We start from the raw sequence: 17,857 nt of genomic DNA, 5'->3' as shown, positions 1-17,857 counted from the left end.
TGGAAAAGGTAAATTATACATTAACTTTCTCTCTTTCCCATAGAAAAATGTCAGATTTTTATCTGTCCCATTGACGTTTCCAATCCAAATAGTGTTTCTTTAAAGCTAGTAACATCTTAGCAATATAATATCCTTCTACAGAACAATGGGTCAAAATATCAGGATCATTCCTTAGGAAATTCCCATCACCAGTTCTTCATACTGTTTTTTCTTGAAGGTTCAACTCCAAGCTAAACAAATTCTCCCTGTGAGAGGAAAGCTAAATCATAGTTTATGATTGTATGTTATGTGCTATCCTTGGCAATGTTTGCTTTTTTTTTTTTTTTTTTAAATATATCTTTATTGATTTCAGAGAGAGGAAAGGAGAGGGAGAGAGAGAGACAGAAACATCAATGATGAGAGAGTCATTGATCAAGCCCGCAACCAGGCACGTGCCCTGACCGGGAATCGAACCCCGATTGCCTGGATCCTAGGTCGACGCTTAACCGCTGAGCCATGCCCGGCCGGACGCAATGTTTGCTTTTTATAGCTATCATACAATGTGCAATTTTAATGAGAGAAGGGGAAAAATTTAAGAAAATGTAACCTATACGACAATAAATAGATTAAAATATTTTTTCCAATAGGCTCAATTTCTTTTCCAAAATAATTATATAGGAAGATACTCATATTTGGTTTAATAAAAAGCCTCAATGTCTCATTTACTATCCTCTAGGCAGATGCAAGTAAATCTTGCATCTTGCTTTGTAGGGGAAAGTTGGTGGAAGGGTGTGCAATACAATTAACAGTCTCACTATGCTGTTTTGGAACACTGACACACTTTGTAAATACAGTTCTACCCTCAATATAAATTAAGTAAGAATGCAGGAAACTCTGTCAGGCTAAGTCTCCTATTATACAAAAAAAAAAAAAAAGGTGGTGGGAAGAAACAAATAACCAACCAGATTCACAGCCATTTAAGTGAAAAGGTACTACTTACATCCTGTATGTATCAAGAGTTAGCTTTCCTAGGACAGATAGTCAGCCTAATAAAGATAACATTGTGTCTAATGATGTGAAGATTAGCTAAAGACCATATTGTTATTAAATGATTGAAGTAAAAAAAAAAAAAAGAAGGGAGGGGAGGGAAAAAAGGATAACTCATGGAATGGGAGAGAATATTTACAAATCATGCATCTGATAAGGGACTTATAATCAGAATGTATAAATAGCTCTTACAACTCACCAATAAAATGACAAATCTGATTAGAAAATGGGCAAAGAATCTGAATTTCTCAAAAGAAGATATACGAATGGCCAATAACCATAGGAAAAAAGTTCAACATCATTAGTCACTAGGGCACAGTGCAAAGCAAAACCACAATGAGATGTTACTTAACACACCAAGTAGAATAACTATAATTTTTTAAAAACAGAAAATAACAAGTATTGGTGAGCATGTGGAGAGACAGGAACCTTTTTTACAGTGCTAGTGAGGTTATAAAATGGTAGAGCCCCTTTGGAAAACAGTTTGGCAGCTCCTCAAAAAGCTAAACATAGAGTTACCATAAAACCCAGCAATTCCACTTCTAGGTAGTTGCCCAAGTGAGATGAAAATATATGTCCACATAAATGTTATTAACAGCATTATTCACAATAACCAAAAAATGGAAACACCCTAAATGTCCATCAACTGATGAAAGGGAAAAAAAAACATGGCGTTATCCATACAATGAAATACTATTTGACAATAAAAAGGAAAGAAATGCTGATATATGCCATGACACAGATTAATCTTTAAAAAATTATGCTAAGAGGCTACATAATATGACTCCATTTATATGAAATGTGCAGAATACGCAAACCCATGGAGACAGAAAGGCTAGTCGTTGACAGGAGCCAGGAAGAAGGAAACACTGCTAATGGGTACAGGGCTTCTTTCCGGGGCAATGAGATTGTTTTGGAATTAGATAGTGGTGACGGTTGCACAAGTCTGTGAATACACCAAAAACCACTGCACTGTACACTTTAAAAGAGTGAACATTACGGTATGTGAATTATAACTCAAGAAAGCTATTATTTTTAAATGAAAGAAAAATAAACTGAAAAGCATGATTCCGAATCAAGATGTAAATATCCTCAATTATGTACTTTATTACACCGTAACTTTGTTAGGGAAATCATAAATCAAAGGTTTCCTTTGGGGATCTTAAGGTTGACACTAACACTGAAAAAGCATTTTGTAAAGCAACTTAATTCCAGAAAGTTATAGGGTAAAGGCATAGGTAGCTCAGGCCTCTAGGAAGCTTTTCCCAAAATATATGACTTTCTTGAGAGGGAATAAGATGAAACCAAAACAAGCCACCACTTTCTGCCTTCTGTACCCTCTGCATGTCTACTCACCCTGCTCCATTTTCCCAACTCTGTTCTATAAGATTTGAATCATGAACCTAAAAGCATGACATCCAAACTCCCTTTATATAACAACCCAGATTAAGTAAGTACTGAGTGTTAAAATTACAGAATGTTAGACGTTAGAATTACAGATAATTATTTCCCTCTCCTCTCAGTCCACTCCAGTTAGACTCATATATTGCAGAAATGCAAGCTATCTGATTCTTTTAAACTTTGAGAGATCAAATACTTCTTTCAGAAATGCTTGTTTTTTAAAAAACTTGTTTTAAACTGCCACACCAACTAAAATAAAGTAAATATAAATGCCAAGTTGGTTCAGACAAATAAGTAATATAGAAAAACACTAGGTCTACTGTCATTACATGTCTAACCCAACGTCATTTTGACGTCAAACAGCAACCAAACACCTTGATACTAAAAAGATGGCATAAGATTTTTCCAAAAATGATATAAAAATTAATCTTAAGATCACAGATACAAACCTTAAATCTAGCCATGCGTTATCAACAGACCAATCCTACACCTGTCCTCTCAGCCCTGAGGTACACCAACTGGATGTATGACCTTAATTAAGAATTTCCTTTATAGCATCACCTGGATGTAATATTTCATTATTTCTATCTTTCTGAGAATAATAAAGGCCTGAATTCTAGCAAATAGAGCCTATGGTTTTAGAAGTGCTGACGGCGCAGAATTCTCTGATGTACATGGACGAGAGACTCACTGTCACCTCACATGCCATACCTGGTATGCACTGTGCCATGGCCTCAGTGGTTATGGTTGGAGCAACTTGGGGCTGCTGCTGACTGGAGCTCACTTCTGGCTCTGTGTTAACTGAGGGAGAAAGGGCTACCTCACAGGAGGACACCTGGCTGGGCAGATGGGGCAGGAACTCTTCAGAAGCAACTTGCTCATCCTGTCCAGGCAGCTGCAGGGCAGACAAAGGGATGCTGATCTGTTTGTTAGGATGGGATGTGCTCACAGGCATCTGCATGGCCACCTGCTGGTTGGTGCCATGGGCACCAGAAGGTCCTCTGTTTGGTGAAGCCAGAGATGCCCTGGCGTTCTTCTGGACGATTGGTCTAGACATCACAGAGGGGGAGGCAGACACACAATGTGGATCTAGCTCTGTGCTGATGGCAGATGTTACGTGGGGAATTAGCTTAGCAGAACCTACACAGGAGGGGCCAGCATGAGTCTGAGGCTTGGGTTTTGCCATTTGTGTCAATGATAGGGCTGGTCCATCGACTCCTCCAGTCAGCTCTGCATTTGCCACAATGTAGTAATCTTCAGGAATCTCCTGTTTGATTTTCTTGATGATGACATCATTGCTGCATTCATCAACCATCTGAGCCTGGGAGCTTGAATGGAGAGAAGACGGGAGTATTCCAGGCCTTTTTCGAGCAATGCTTTGAGGCCTTTGGGTTTGGGGTTCAAAGTCACTATCCTCATCTGTAACAGAAGACTCACAAACCATGTCAAACAGGGTGTTTTCATCTTCATACTCTTCAACAGCTTCGTCCAGTTCAGAGGGCTCACTGCAATAAGAGAAGTCACAAGAGTCTCTGGTCCGATTACAGTCTAGCTTCGCTTTCACTGGTCTCCCAGGGTACCTTTCAACTGGGCTAGCTTGTGTCTCAGAGGGCACTCCGATTATACTGGGACTATCAGAGTTAAAACTTCTGTTATCCTGGAAACAGACCCTCTCTTGGGAGCCAGCTCTGCAAGTAGCTGTCAGTGGCCAGTGATAAGCATGGCCAGCACTGCATCCCCACATTGCCGTCAGGTTCCCATGGGAACCTTCTGAAAGCAAGTGTTTCAGGTTAGGAATGAGGCTGCAAATAGTCCCATGGCTGTGGGCCCAACTGACCAATTTGGACAGATTCTCAGATGAGGTATGAAGGCAATCCTCCATGTTACAGGATCAGCAGTGTCTTTCCTAAAGGGAAATAATCAAAATAAGAAGCCATTATTACCCAAGATAGTCCCATATCTCAATTACTTCAATTTCCTTGAACTATGATCATCATGTGGCATAAAAAAGAAATGCACTTCAAAACTGTATCTAGTTAGCCCTGGCTGGTGTGGTTCAGTTGGTGGGAACGTCATCCCATACACCAAAAGGTGGCGGGTTCGATTCCCAGTCAGGGCACATAACCAGGTTGTGGGTTTAATCTCCCAGTTGGGGCAAGTACAGGGTGGGGGGAGGGCAGCCCATCAATGTTTCTCTCTACTCTCTCTCCCTTCCTCTCTCTAAAATTAATCTAAAAAATAAACATGAAAGAGGGGAAAGAAAAGTTCCATAGTGACAAAGTTTGGAAAACGCCACAGCCCATTTTTCCTTCTTGGATTTACCGAGTCTTCAGTGGCATCCCTCCATTCAACAAATACCGAATGACACTGGGTCACTAGGCACTAGGAGTAATGTTGGGAATGAGAATTCACCACGGCAGGATGACAGGAGAGACAAACTAATTATACAAGAAATAATTTCGTCGCAATTTCGGCAAGAATTTTGCAGAAGCGATGAATTGAGTGCTAAGAGAGCATAAAACCAGAGACTCGTTCTATTCTGGGAGATGGGAGAAAGCTTCTCAGAGAAAGTGAAGCTAAGAGCTGAAGGATCAGTAGAAATTCACAGATGAAAAAGAAAAGGGATGGGGCAGGAGAGAAGAGACTTCTAGGCATAAGGATACGCACAAGCAATGAGCCTAGGAAAGGCTCTGGAACTCCCCACTATATGCCTACCCTCAGCAAGATTATAGCGCCTCACGGAGGGTCAGGACAACAGACACAGCAGTCTGAGGCACTCCCCCACCCACTCTGCCGTGGTCCGTGCTCCCTCCTAACGACCGCTGCTCACCACCTCCCCGGTGATGGTGCTCCGCTCATCCCAATCGCTCCGTCTGTGTTTACTAGCAATACCACTTGATCGTATTTTAGAGGGGCTTCCCCATCGACGAGCGTGATCTGACGTGATGACTCATGCTGTACAGACTACTCAGAGAAGGGCAGGAAACAGAAAAACGGAAACTCTCTCTCAAAGCAAGCGGTGTTAACATTTTTAGCTGCGTTTAAATTTATATAGCCTCATTCTCTTGACGAATTTTCTAAGACTAGAAGAGCAGCAGTGTCTGGTAATGAAGAATCTGCCCTCGATGCTGAAAAGACAGCCCTGCCTTGGGAAGTGGACTAAAGGCAGGCTGATCCCAGATTTCAGAAAATAACGTGCAAGTCCACAAGCCCCTCTCCTCTCCACTGGAACTGCTCCGGCCAAGGTCACTAATGACCTCCAATCCATGGCAAGGACTTTCACTGACACTCCTTGGTTGTTTTCCTTTGGCTTCTCAGCAGCTTGAAGAGCTTTCTGCCTTAATGAAAACCTCTTTTTCCTTGGCGCCCACCATACTGCCCTCCCCACTCTGCTATTTCTCAGTTTCTCTTGCTGGGGATCGTCGTCCTCTTTTTGACCTTTAAAACTAGAGTCTGTCAGTGGCCCTGGCATTCTCCCCATATTCTGTCTCTCAACCATCCCTATGGACCTGGTTTCCAGGTATATACCCTGACAATATCCAAGTTAATATCTCAGTAAAGGCATTACCATCCCCTCAGCAGCTGAAATCCAAATCCTACAAGTCACCTTTGACTCCAATATGTCCTTCACATCTCTAAGCACAGGGACCTGCAGGGCTGGTTCAATCCTAAGAACTCATCCCTGACCTCCCGTTTCCAAAAATTACTAGGGTCTTACAAAGATCCTGGTTTATCTTACTGCTACACTTCTAAAGCTTATAGAAAAAAGTGAAACATTCAGGCAGAGATGTATTCTCTTTATGCATAGTGGATAAACAAATTGTCATTTTAAATGTGGTAATAAGTATGGATACAATTATATAATATATAAATTAAATCTTACATCTTTATTGGTTCTCAGGAAAGGAAGACAGGTCTTTCTTATTATTGTGAAATATTTGCTCATGGAAATGAGATTTTGAAGCTCCAATATATATCACATTAATAGCCCCTCCATTCTGAATGAGGGTGGTGAGTAATGAAAGTGGTGTAAGTGTTCCCAGATGTGATGATGAGTCTGTGTGACAGGTGCTGGGAATGTGAGTAACCCAGCTTGTTCATAAAGTGAAACATTTTAGAAATTCTGAAAAGGGACACTGGTAATGGAACTAAACCCTATTTAGGGCCATAGCATTCTTTTAAGAAAATACTGAAAGGGGGAAAAACTATTTTCCTAAGAAATGCAAAGGAATTAAAAAATTGATATGGTTTTGGTTTAACATTACATATGGTCCCTTTGCAAAAAGCACAAAATGTCCTTGTTATATGCTCATTCCTTGATTATCGACCTATTTTACAATTAATACTGATTCACTTAAATTCCTATAGCTGAATATGGTTTTATATCTAGGAAGGCAAATCCCTCATTATACCTATTTTTCAAAATTGTTTTCTAATTCCTAACTTTCATGGCAAAGCTTCCAGTGTTTTACTAATTAAGTACAATATTGGATATTTGTTCCTAATAAATTTTCTAACATTAAAAATGTTTCCTGTTTCCTAACTATAAAGGATGTTGAATTTTATCAAGTATTTTAGTCAACTATAAATTTGATCTTTTATTGTCACATCCTAAGTTACACTTACAGATTTCTCAGTGTTGACCCACTTTGCATTTCTACTGCGACTTACCAATTTCTGTCACTGGCCCTTTTTGACCTTTAAAACGAAGTTCACTGTTGGTCCTGGCAGCCCTCTCATGGTACTGTCTTGCTAGATGATGCTTTCATCCACCTCTGTGAATCTCATTAGCAGATATATATTCCCTAATGTTTCCCTAATTAATATCTCAGCAAATGGCATCATCATTTTCCCTACTGCTGAGGCCCAAATCCCAGAATTAGATTTCTAAATGTTTTCTAGGATTTGTGGGTCTTTATAAAAATATACTGCTCAGGGCCTAAGCAGTTGTGTGCAAGGCATCTTCTTGCTCTGTAATCCTTCTCTAAGCACTGAAAATAGACTACGGAAGAGTAGAAACCTTACCCAGTACGGTGTATGGTGTCTCCAGCACTACTAACAAAGCATGATACACAGACGGCATTCAATAAACACTGAACTAATATCGAATAATTACATGCCAAGTGAACAAACTCAATTGAGTTTTCATGAGTTCTCTGATTTGAAATATGCTACCCGCCTGTTCTGTCCTCCTGTTAGCTCAACCTTGTGTGTCTACCATGTCTGACCACCTTTTGCCCAACCTGACAAGAACAGATGCCAGTCATGTATAGGATTACATGAAGCATAGGAGCAGTTCAGAGAAGGGAAAGGGGTTAACAATCCACATGAAATATTCACTGGCTAAAAATCCTTCAACAAGTATGCATCATTTTTAATTGCAATTATACTAAAAATTAAAAACTTTTAATTTTTAATACTAAAAATTGACCCAGAAAGCCTGCTACAATCTTTTGCCTGGTGCACGCAGGGAGTCTAAGTGAAGAGGGCTGCATTATATCCAATTAATAACAAAATCAGAGAGTAAAGCTATAGGCCTGTGAATTAATAAGGGTATGTGAAAATGTGCATGTGTGTATATTAGGTGGTAAACTTTTCAAAACGGTGCCCAGTGCCACTCTAAGGAACTCAGCCAGGAGCTACCTGGCTTTGAAGGCAGCAGATGTTGCCCTGAGTGCAGAGGTTTTCAGGAGAGACCAATAGCTGGGCTTCCCATGGAAGTACAGGGGCAGAAACTGATAGGCTGCTTGGGTCTACTCAAGGGAGGTATTGAGTATTCTGAACTCCACCTGGCTCCCAAGAGGTACCAAGTGAAGTCAGAGTGTGAACACCATGACCGCCACTCTGTGTAGCACAACACCTCAGTCTTATTTGTTCCTTAACCTCTCACTTGCGGGGCCTCTGCTAATGGCATCTCAGGAGCATCTATGATGACTAAAACTATAAATGAGCTGATTCTCTTTTTTGTTTTTACAATAGGTATAGTTGGTATACAATATTATATTAGTTATATTAGTTTCAGGTGTACAATATAGTGATTTAACATTTGTATACCTTATGATGGGATCACCCCCCCTAATTTTAGTAATCATCTGTCACCGTGTAAAGTTCCACAATGTTGTTGACTATATTCCCTTTCACCTTTTTCACCCCTTCTCCAGCCCCATCCCTTTGGTTTCTGTTTCTGAGTCTGGTTTTGTTTGTTCATTTGATTCCACATATAAGTGAAACCATATGGTATCTGTCTTTCTCTGTCTGACTTATTTCACTCAGCATAATATCCTCTAGTTCCAACCATGTTGTCGCATGAGATATTCCTTCAAAATGCTGCCTGGAGGTGAGCTCTAAGGTAGGTAACTATCACCTACAAACCAAGCCTTGCTGCTCCAATTTTTAGGAAAATCTTTTGTTCTTCTGGGGAAACTCATTTTCTAATTTTTCTAGTGGGTGGAAGAAGACTTTTCCTTGACTTGTGTTAGGTACTCGGCACTAATTATCTTTCTGGATGATCTGATTTCACCTTTTCCTTTCTTCCAGATTTTTTGGGGGGCTTCGGGGTTTTTCTGAAATCTTCTTTCCTTGTTTTCCAGGGTTCCTACAGATTTTAATATAGTTGGCATTCCACTTGGCTTTAAGAGGTAAGTAGAACCTTTGGCTCAGGTGACTGAGAGTCAAAGCATAGCTGGAGAGCCATGTAACAGTGGTTCAGGCTGTGCACTGAAATCACCTAGGGTTCTCGTTAGAAAACAGAGACTCTATTTCTTAACTCCAATTGAGAGATTCTGGTTCTAGATTCTGATTAGGTTTCCCAAAAGGTTGAGCTTGGGAATCTGTTTTTACCTAATGTTTCGTGACTGTCTTGCAGCCAATATAAGAATCTTCATTTGAGACCCATGGCCCTACATGATTTTAATGATGGATATAATTAACCTTTACTTTTAGACATCTTGCTTAGTTTGATTCCAATTAGTCACTAAAATAAAGTGCTACAATGAACACACTTTTATATTAACCTTTTAATATACCTGCATGTAATTTTGATAAATGCCTAGGCATAGAATCAAAAGCAGAGACTTCTTTAATTCTTTTGGTCAAATTGCCTTCAAGATAGTTTCTACCACAGACAGCTCCCAACTGCATACATAATAGTGTGCATTTCCTTACTGCTCTGCCCAGGTATGATGGTATTATTCTTTTTCACTCGATCTTAGCCAAAAGGCTGAGAAGTGATAATATTATTTTTTAAAATCTTTGCTAATTGAGAGGTGAAATAACATCTTGTTGTTGAGTTATTTTATAACTGTAAACATATTTATTCATTCAATAAATATTTTTTCTTATCAGGTCGTGTGAACAATGTAGTAGAAAAACAAATATGGTTCTTACTGTCGTTTATGAGGAGGTACTATTATCTCTACTCTGCAGATGAGAAAACTGGGTCAGACAGTTTAAGAAACCTGTCCAACGTTCATAGCTAGTAAATTAAGAGTCAAACCAGTGTAGTCTGCCTGAGTCAGTGCTGCTCAACACTACACTATACCACCTCTCAAGTGATGTTCCTGAACCCTTGCCCCATCAGAAGGGGATGACATGCTGCATTGCTCCAAAGACATGGCACACAAGCTCCTACTTCTCACTTTGAGCTACAGCCATTGCTCCACCCACCCACCCCACCCCCAGTACCCGACTAAGGTGCTAGAGAGGGAAGGAAGGAGATTTTCCTTATTTTCACATTAGAAATCCCCAAATCACCCATGTTGACAAGTTCCTGGTAATCATCTCTGCATTATAAGATATTTAAACATTAAGCACCATGTCATGAGGACATGGGGGAGAGGGGATCCATCAATTTCTGATTTTTAAACCTCTCATGCTAAAAGTGATTGCCTCTTGTAATGACCCTGCCTGACACCAGCCTGGTTCCCATGGGCTGGCAATCTATTTTTATACCTGCATGTACATTAGGCCTTTAAACACTACGGATGGATTACTTTGAACATGGTGAAAGCAGCCTAGTCATTAGAAAAAAGGGAACTATAAAGGCTTAAAACCAAAGATCCTTAATCCTCTGTCAGTCTGCCAACTTTTTGAAAGTTTAAACTATGACAACTTAAAGCAGCATGTTCCAGGGATTTCATGAGGAACATTCACTCACTTCAGGCCCTGAATGAGTGGTAAGCTAAATTCTCTAACAGATTGGTGAGCAAACACGCACTACTCCCACAAATAAAGTATAGAAGACCTCATTATGCAGATGCTCATTAACCACGACCCTATAATCATGAGATTGTAGCATGAATTATACTGAGGAAATAATTAGAACTCTAGGTTCTTGATCAATAAAATAAAGGGGTTAAATGGTGGTCTCAGAGGATTCTCTCAGATCTAACGTTCACTCAAGTCTAATAGTATAGAAAAATTTAAAAACTTTTCAAGCTGCTAGACCTTTTCCTCCACTTCACATTTAGTTATTTTATATTTTATTGCTGAAACGCCCTTTTAAATCAGTATATTTATCTCAGAGCAGACCAGATATGCTGCCTAATACCTATTAGGTATGTAATATACTATAACTGATAATCTTTTCATCAAACAAGGCTTTGAGAAATGAGTGTATGTGTCCACAAAAAGCACAAAAATATAAATAGCCCCAAACTGGAACCAACCCCAAAACGAAGCCCAAATCAGAAGAATATATTAAAAATTTGTCGTATAGTCATACAATGGACAGCAATAAAAAAAAGAACGTACTACTGATACACACAACTATAATGAATAAACTTCAGAAACATTATGCTCAGTGAAAGAAATGGGCACATCAGAATACTTATTGTATATTCCATATATATGAGTTTCAAGATCAGGCAAAACAATCTATAGTGGTACTAGTCAGAATAGTGGTTATCTCTAGCGGGTAAATATTGACTAGGAAAGGGCACAAGGGTGATGAAAGTGTGTTACATTTTACTTGGTGGTGTTTTCATATGGTGTATGCATATGTAAGAATTTATCAATCCATGTACTTTAAAGATTTGTGCATTTTACTGTATGTAAATCATATCTCAATTTTTTTAAAAAAAAGACTCAATGTAAGAGTTTGGTTTCCAAATGTAGGTGGTCCAACCTCTGAAACCACTCTTTTACTATACTATCCAGTCCAATGAATGTAAACCCAAGGAAGATGAACAGGAACATGAAATAACAATGTCTGCTACATCCACTGCCTGACAACACTAGTCTCATTTACCTGAGCACTTTGCTCCTTGGATGTCATGCAGTGTCATCATGTCTAACAGGTACTATCGTTTCCTTAGTGTCATTAATCGATACTCTGAGTATTCAGATAGCCCAGCTGTTTTCAATATCCTCTCTTTCTTGTTCTGATTGATACTATAATGAATAGTGGTTCATCTCCTGTTGAGAGAGACAGCTCCAAATTAATTTGCCAAAAATTATTCACTGAAAGCCGATTTGTAAATAGATCAATTCACTGATCATGCCAAATTTATACTTTTTCACATATTGAAGATTTCAATAAAATTTTCGTATTTGCTTCATAGCAGCATTTTAAGAACTATTTACTCTGGAAAAAGCAGAGTTGTAGAGTGGTTTAAGTTTTCTTATGAATATGTTCTTCATGAATGTGGATATACTCTTTATAATGATTATATTCATGAATATATTCTCCTTATGAATATATTCATGAATATATTCTCTTCTTCCCTGCAGGGAAAACATTTTAATGCAGTTTTAAATTAATGAATATCAATATATTCATGAACATTTTCATAAGTTTATATTCATATTCATGAGCTATGTTCTTCACATTGGGTCATTTTTGAACCTGGTTTAAAATTTAATGAATATCAATATATTCATTAAGACTATATTCATATTTTCAACAGCAGATATTCATATTCATGCCCTGTACTCTTGATCATATTAGGAAATTCTGAGTGCAATTTAAAATGTAATGAATATCAATAGATTCATTAAGAATATATTCATAAGAATACAATCATATTCACTGTGTATATTAAAGAAGAATATATGCACAAGGCACCTAACCCATCCAATAACTTTAACCTTTGACAAAATGAACATTCCTTAAAACAGTGCTAAGAAGAATCTATTTGTTTTTATAGATGAATCGGCATACTTTCTTCCAGAAGGGCTTTTATCTCCAAGCACATATGAGGATTTACCCAGTGAAACTCATTTGGGCATGCACCAGTGATGTCCCAATATTTTTCAGATCTCACAGGCTCTGTAACATCTCTGTTTTTCTTATTTCACTCTAACAGTGATGTGGGATATATACAGAACTAACAGAGTTTTTTGTCTGAATTTAAGAACTTCTAGCAGTCTCAACAGTGATTATTATTATCCTCTACCTTCAGGTATCACTTTGGTTCTACATTTTAGAATCGTTTTTTAATCAAACTTTTTTTTTCCATTTAATTATCTGATTTGACTGCTCTGTCTTACTGAACTATTTTAATGTTACAAGGAAACAGCCTTAACACAATAAATACTTATAAAAAGTCATAAAACCTTAAAACTGGAACAAGAAATTGCCTTTAAAAATAAAGATGCCTACTAATCATGAGCATTGAAAACTGTTCTAAATGTGTTGGCCTATGCTGTAAGGCAAGATGACAGACAAAAATATTAGAGTGAAATCACAAAACCAGCATTATTTCCAGATGATATGCCTACCTAGAAAAAGAGTAATATTTTTAAATGGAATTATTAAATAGATAACATGAAATTCCAAATAGTTTAGAAATTTAATTTAAACAAAAGGACTAGAAAAATATTTTCAGAGTTTTTAAATGTTTAAGGCATTTTTCTCTTTATTTAAGTATGATTTAAAAATTTTAATATGGGAATATTACAATAACATGATCATAGAAAACATTCTGATGGAATTTTGCTACCTTTTTATTAGTATCAAACACAGATAAAAGGTGACAGACTAGGAAAATGATCACCCACATAACCTCCACATAATCAACTACTGTTAATATAATAAAACATTCTAACACAAATTTTGAATATTTTGGTTTTTTCTAATACTTGATCATTGTAAAATATTCAGATAACACAGTAAAAACTACAACATGGATGGACCTTGAAAATATTATTCTAAATGATAAAGGACCACATATTCCATTTATATAAAGTGGGTAGAATAGGCAAATCTATAGAGACAGAATGTAGATTAGTGATTGCTAATGACTGGGCCTGACTTTGGGAGGAAATCAGATGTAAATGCTAATAAATACCAGGTTTCTTTTTAGGGTGATGAAAATGTTCTCAAATTGACTGTGGTTACAAAACTCTGTAAATATACTAAAACCACTAAATTGCACAGTTTAAATAAGTGTATTTATAGTGTGTGAAATACATCTTAAGTTGATATTAAAAACAAGAAATTATAATTAAATCAGTTTACTTTAAAGGAGTTCCAAAGTAAGTTTGAGTATGGAAAGCAAGATACAGAAAAATGTACATATTATTCCATTTTTGTAAAACAATGAAAAAACTGCACACACGAATGTAAGTGTGCATGTAATTAATGAGCATGGAATAAATATGGAAGGACACATACTAGATTGTCAATATGGATTACCCATAGGGGGTGCTACCATGGGGAGAGGGTGACTAGAGGCAAAGGAATATAGGGACTGTTTAGACAAACTGCACTTAAAAAGAAACCCAAGATGTGTCATGTCTGCAACTTATTTTCAGACAGTCCAGCAAAAAAGTGTGTATGTGTAGACATAACATAATTTCATATATACAAATATGTATGTATATACACATAAGACAAAGCAAATATACCCAAATGTTAATAGTTTATTTAATTATATGATACACAGTTATTTCTCAATTTTGAAAGTGTTGTGAACAGACAGCCAAATTTTCTTGCAATGAATTTGAGGGGCTCTTTTGAGGGCCCTTATTAAGAAAAGAGGCCTTACAGTTTTGCACAGTTCTTGATTATCATTTCTAGTGTCCCGACGGATTCCATTATGAAGAATTCCTGCGCATTCTACAGAAAGCTACACTAACTTACTTATCAAGGCCCAGGGGAAGCTTATACCACACGCAGCAGTACACAGGAGACTCAGGGAACTGATCCCATTAACACTATGAGACCACTAGAATGGAGCCCCAGTCTTTGACGTTGCTATTTCCAGAGCTGGGCTATCAAATGCCGTGGTCACCCCATCACTGTCTTTTCACATATCAGAATCTTCTACTAAAGCAGATAACCCTCTGGAGGCAACCAGAGAAATGACTACTCCCATCTCTATTCTCCTGCATATATGTCCCAGTGACAGAAAGAACAGGAGGCTGGGCAGTGGCATGAGGGCAGGGTCATACTGCAAACAAAGTAATTTTCCTCTGATGTAAAAACAAAAAAAAAAAGTCCCTTTGAATGTCTTTCTAAATGTCAAGGTATGAAAGAAAAGCACAGTTTTTACTTTTTTAAAAAAGGGCTTTACAAAAAGAAAGTCAATTTAAATGCACCTGCTTTTAATTGTGGTACTTCTGCGAATTTTGTGAAGATGGAACATATAATCTAAAAAATGTATAAACTATAATCTATAAACCATAAAACATATAAACTATCATCTTCTGTCTAAGCCCCATCCTGAGGATATCCAGAGACATCAGCCTACTAAAGCTACTCTGCCACTTCCAAGCCTCGATTCACACCTACACTGCACCACTAAAAAAATTCAAAGCACCAGATAATACTAGGTATTTTTAATCCAAGGAGGCTCCCCAAGGTATCTATTTGGGGCATCAGTCTCCTATGAGAGGAATTGAGGCTGTCCCACAAAATGTGGTCTGTCAGCAGCCACGACAAAAGCCAGGCTTCACTCTGCAGGCTTTAGGGCCCTCAGTCTCCAACTCTGCTCCACTGAGGAGACATTAACGGAGTCACAGTTTCAATGCATTAACACTGTTGACCTTCACACTTTGATCCATTTATATGTATAAATGAAGTAAAAATCCATTTCATACAGTTTTTTAGAATGAAATAAGATATATTAAACATTTTGTAAAGTGTTAATGCTATAAAAGCATTATAACATCTCACCAGATCATTGGTAGAGAATAACAATCTGAGTTATGAAATATTTTTTTAAAAAGCCTTTTAATTCTCAGTATCTAGAATGGAACAAACAAATAAGCACTCAATAGAAATCCTTGCAGAATATGCTCTTTCCTACATTTAAAAAACAATCCCTCATTTCCTCATTAAATAATACGTACTAATTTTTTTTTTTAATTGGAAAATAACAGAAAAGCCATGTCACACTGCCTAACAGACATTCACTGTTAACATTTTGTTATTTTCCTTCTGGTCTTTTACTTGTACTTGGGGTCAGTTAGTTTCCTTTTAAACAAAGTTGTAATCAATCTAAGTATTACTATTTACATACTATTATCTTTAGCATTTCCCATGTTGTTGTACAATTACTTGCTATATGCTATTCCATCAGCTGTAACTTAAAATAAGCTGAACATATAATATATATTGGAATTACTGAGAGTTTCATAACAGTCTCTGAAGTATTTAAAGATAAACATATGAAGAATTCCAGGCTTCTAAAAGCTAAACTTAATTTCTGGCAAACATACTGCTAATTATAACCAAAAGCCAAATATTATGAAGTCCTTTTTTTAGACTAAGCAACCTTACCACTCAGAATATATAATCACTGAAATACTTCCAGCATAGTAATATCTGTTCAGCTACTGGCAGCCATAAATGTCCCTGAAAGCCAAAGAAATGTAAAACTTTGCAAAGTGAAATTTGTACCTGACCAAATTGAAGTATAAAAACTAGTCATAAACACAATATTTATTCTGAGAAAATTCATACTCATATACATTTTCACCTATGAGAAGTAGCTATAAAAATCATCACAAAAATAAAACCAATCAATACTACTGAAAATATTTTTATCTACTTAATAGCTTGACTTCATATAAGCACATAAAATTATTTTTAAATTCTATACAAAATCATTGAGGGGGAATTACTTAAATTTTCCAAAAAGGTACTTGAGTGCCCCTATAGAACCAGAAACTAAAGAAATGCTCAAATGCAAACTCATGGGAGTATGTCAAAGGAACGTAGGAGCCAACTCAAAGAGTGCCCAATGGCCAGAGCAAGAACAATGTGAGCAACAAAATAAATAGAATAGTACTTGATCATAAACCAAAGTATAAAATAAATATCCATGAGTCCATAATGATATAAATAAATGATTGACTAAATAAATGAGAGAGAACAGACCAATCTACTGTACAGAAGCATTCCAAAAAATTTATGTAAATGCTGCCTCCTCAAGAAGCTAGAGCACAGCTCCCTACCCCTGAAGTGTGGGCTGCACTTAATGACTTCTTTCCAAAAAGTAAACTGGGGTGGCGGGGTGGCGGGGTGGGGGATAGTACTTTACAGTGCAAGAACCTGACAAACACTACCTCAGCCAAGTGATCAAGGTATCAATAGCGATAATCAATGCTGACAGCATGTACCATTGATATGATGTGATGAGAATGGTTTTTGAGAATGGTTTTCCTCTCAAAAACCCATAATCCCCATCGAACCACAAGAAAAATATCAGACAAACCCAAATTGAGGGACATCCTCCCTTCTACAGAATATACCAGTATCCTTAAACCTGTCAAGGTCATTAAAAACAAAGTCTAGTACACTGCTAGTGAGAATGCAGACTGGTGCAACCACTAACCACTATGGAAAACAGTATGAAGGTTCCTCAAAAAATTAGAAATGGAGCTGCCTTTTGACCCAGTGATTCCACTCCTAGGAATGTATCCTAAGAATCCTGAAACATTAATCAGAAAGAATATATGTACCCCGATGTTCATAGCAGCACAGTTTACAATAGCCAAGATCTGGAAACAGCCCAAGTGCCCATCAGTAGATGAATGGATAAAAAAGCTGTGGGACATTTACACCATGGAATACTACGCAGCTGTAAAGAAGAAGAATCTCGTACCCTTTGAGACAGTATGGATGGACCTGGAGAATATTATGCTAAGTGAAATAAGCCAGGAAGCGAAAGACAAACATCACATGATCTCTCTTATACGTGGAATCTGAAGAACTTAATAAACTGATGAACAGAATAAATTCAGTGACATGGAAGCATAGATCAGACTGACAAATGTCAAAGGGATGGAGGAGGGCGGGTGGGGGGGGGAAGAGTAACCAAAGAATTTATATGCATACATGCACAACCCAAGGACACAGACAGTGGTGGGGAGAGGGACTGGGGAAGGGGAAGGAATGGGGTGGAATGGGTCATTGGGGAGAAAAAGAGACATCTGTAATATTTTAAACAAAAATAAAATTAAAACAAACAAAACCAAAAAAAAC

At 37.5% G+C, this 17,857-nt stretch overlaps 1 protein-coding gene across 3 annotated transcripts in view; it reads right to left on the bottom strand.

The window, feature by feature from the left end:
* Nucleotides 1-17,857, bottom strand: part of KIAA1958 (KIAA1958 ortholog) — a 90,818-nt gene that overhangs the window by 48,035 nt on the left and 24,926 nt on the right. For all 3 annotated transcript variants that reach the window (XR_015715418.1, XM_087822844.1, XM_087822843.1), the window contains exon 2: nt 3,139-4,333. Coding sequence is in view for 2 of the 3 variants with exons in the window: in XM_087822844.1 (XP_087678970.1) it covers nt 3,139-4,309 (1,171 nt within the window). In the remaining variant the exon portion in view is untranslated. The remainder of the gene's footprint in view (nt 1-3,138; nt 4,334-17,857) is intronic.

The sequence above is a fragment of the Miniopterus natalensis genome, chromosome 12, assembly GCF_054644295.1.
Source record: "Miniopterus natalensis isolate mMinNat1 chromosome 12, mMinNat1.hap1, whole genome shotgun sequence".
Taxonomy (NCBI): Eukaryota; Metazoa; Chordata; class Mammalia; order Chiroptera; family Miniopteridae; genus Miniopterus; species Miniopterus natalensis.
Note: the sequence above shows the minus strand (reverse complement) of the source record. Positions and strands in the feature narration are given on the sequence as shown.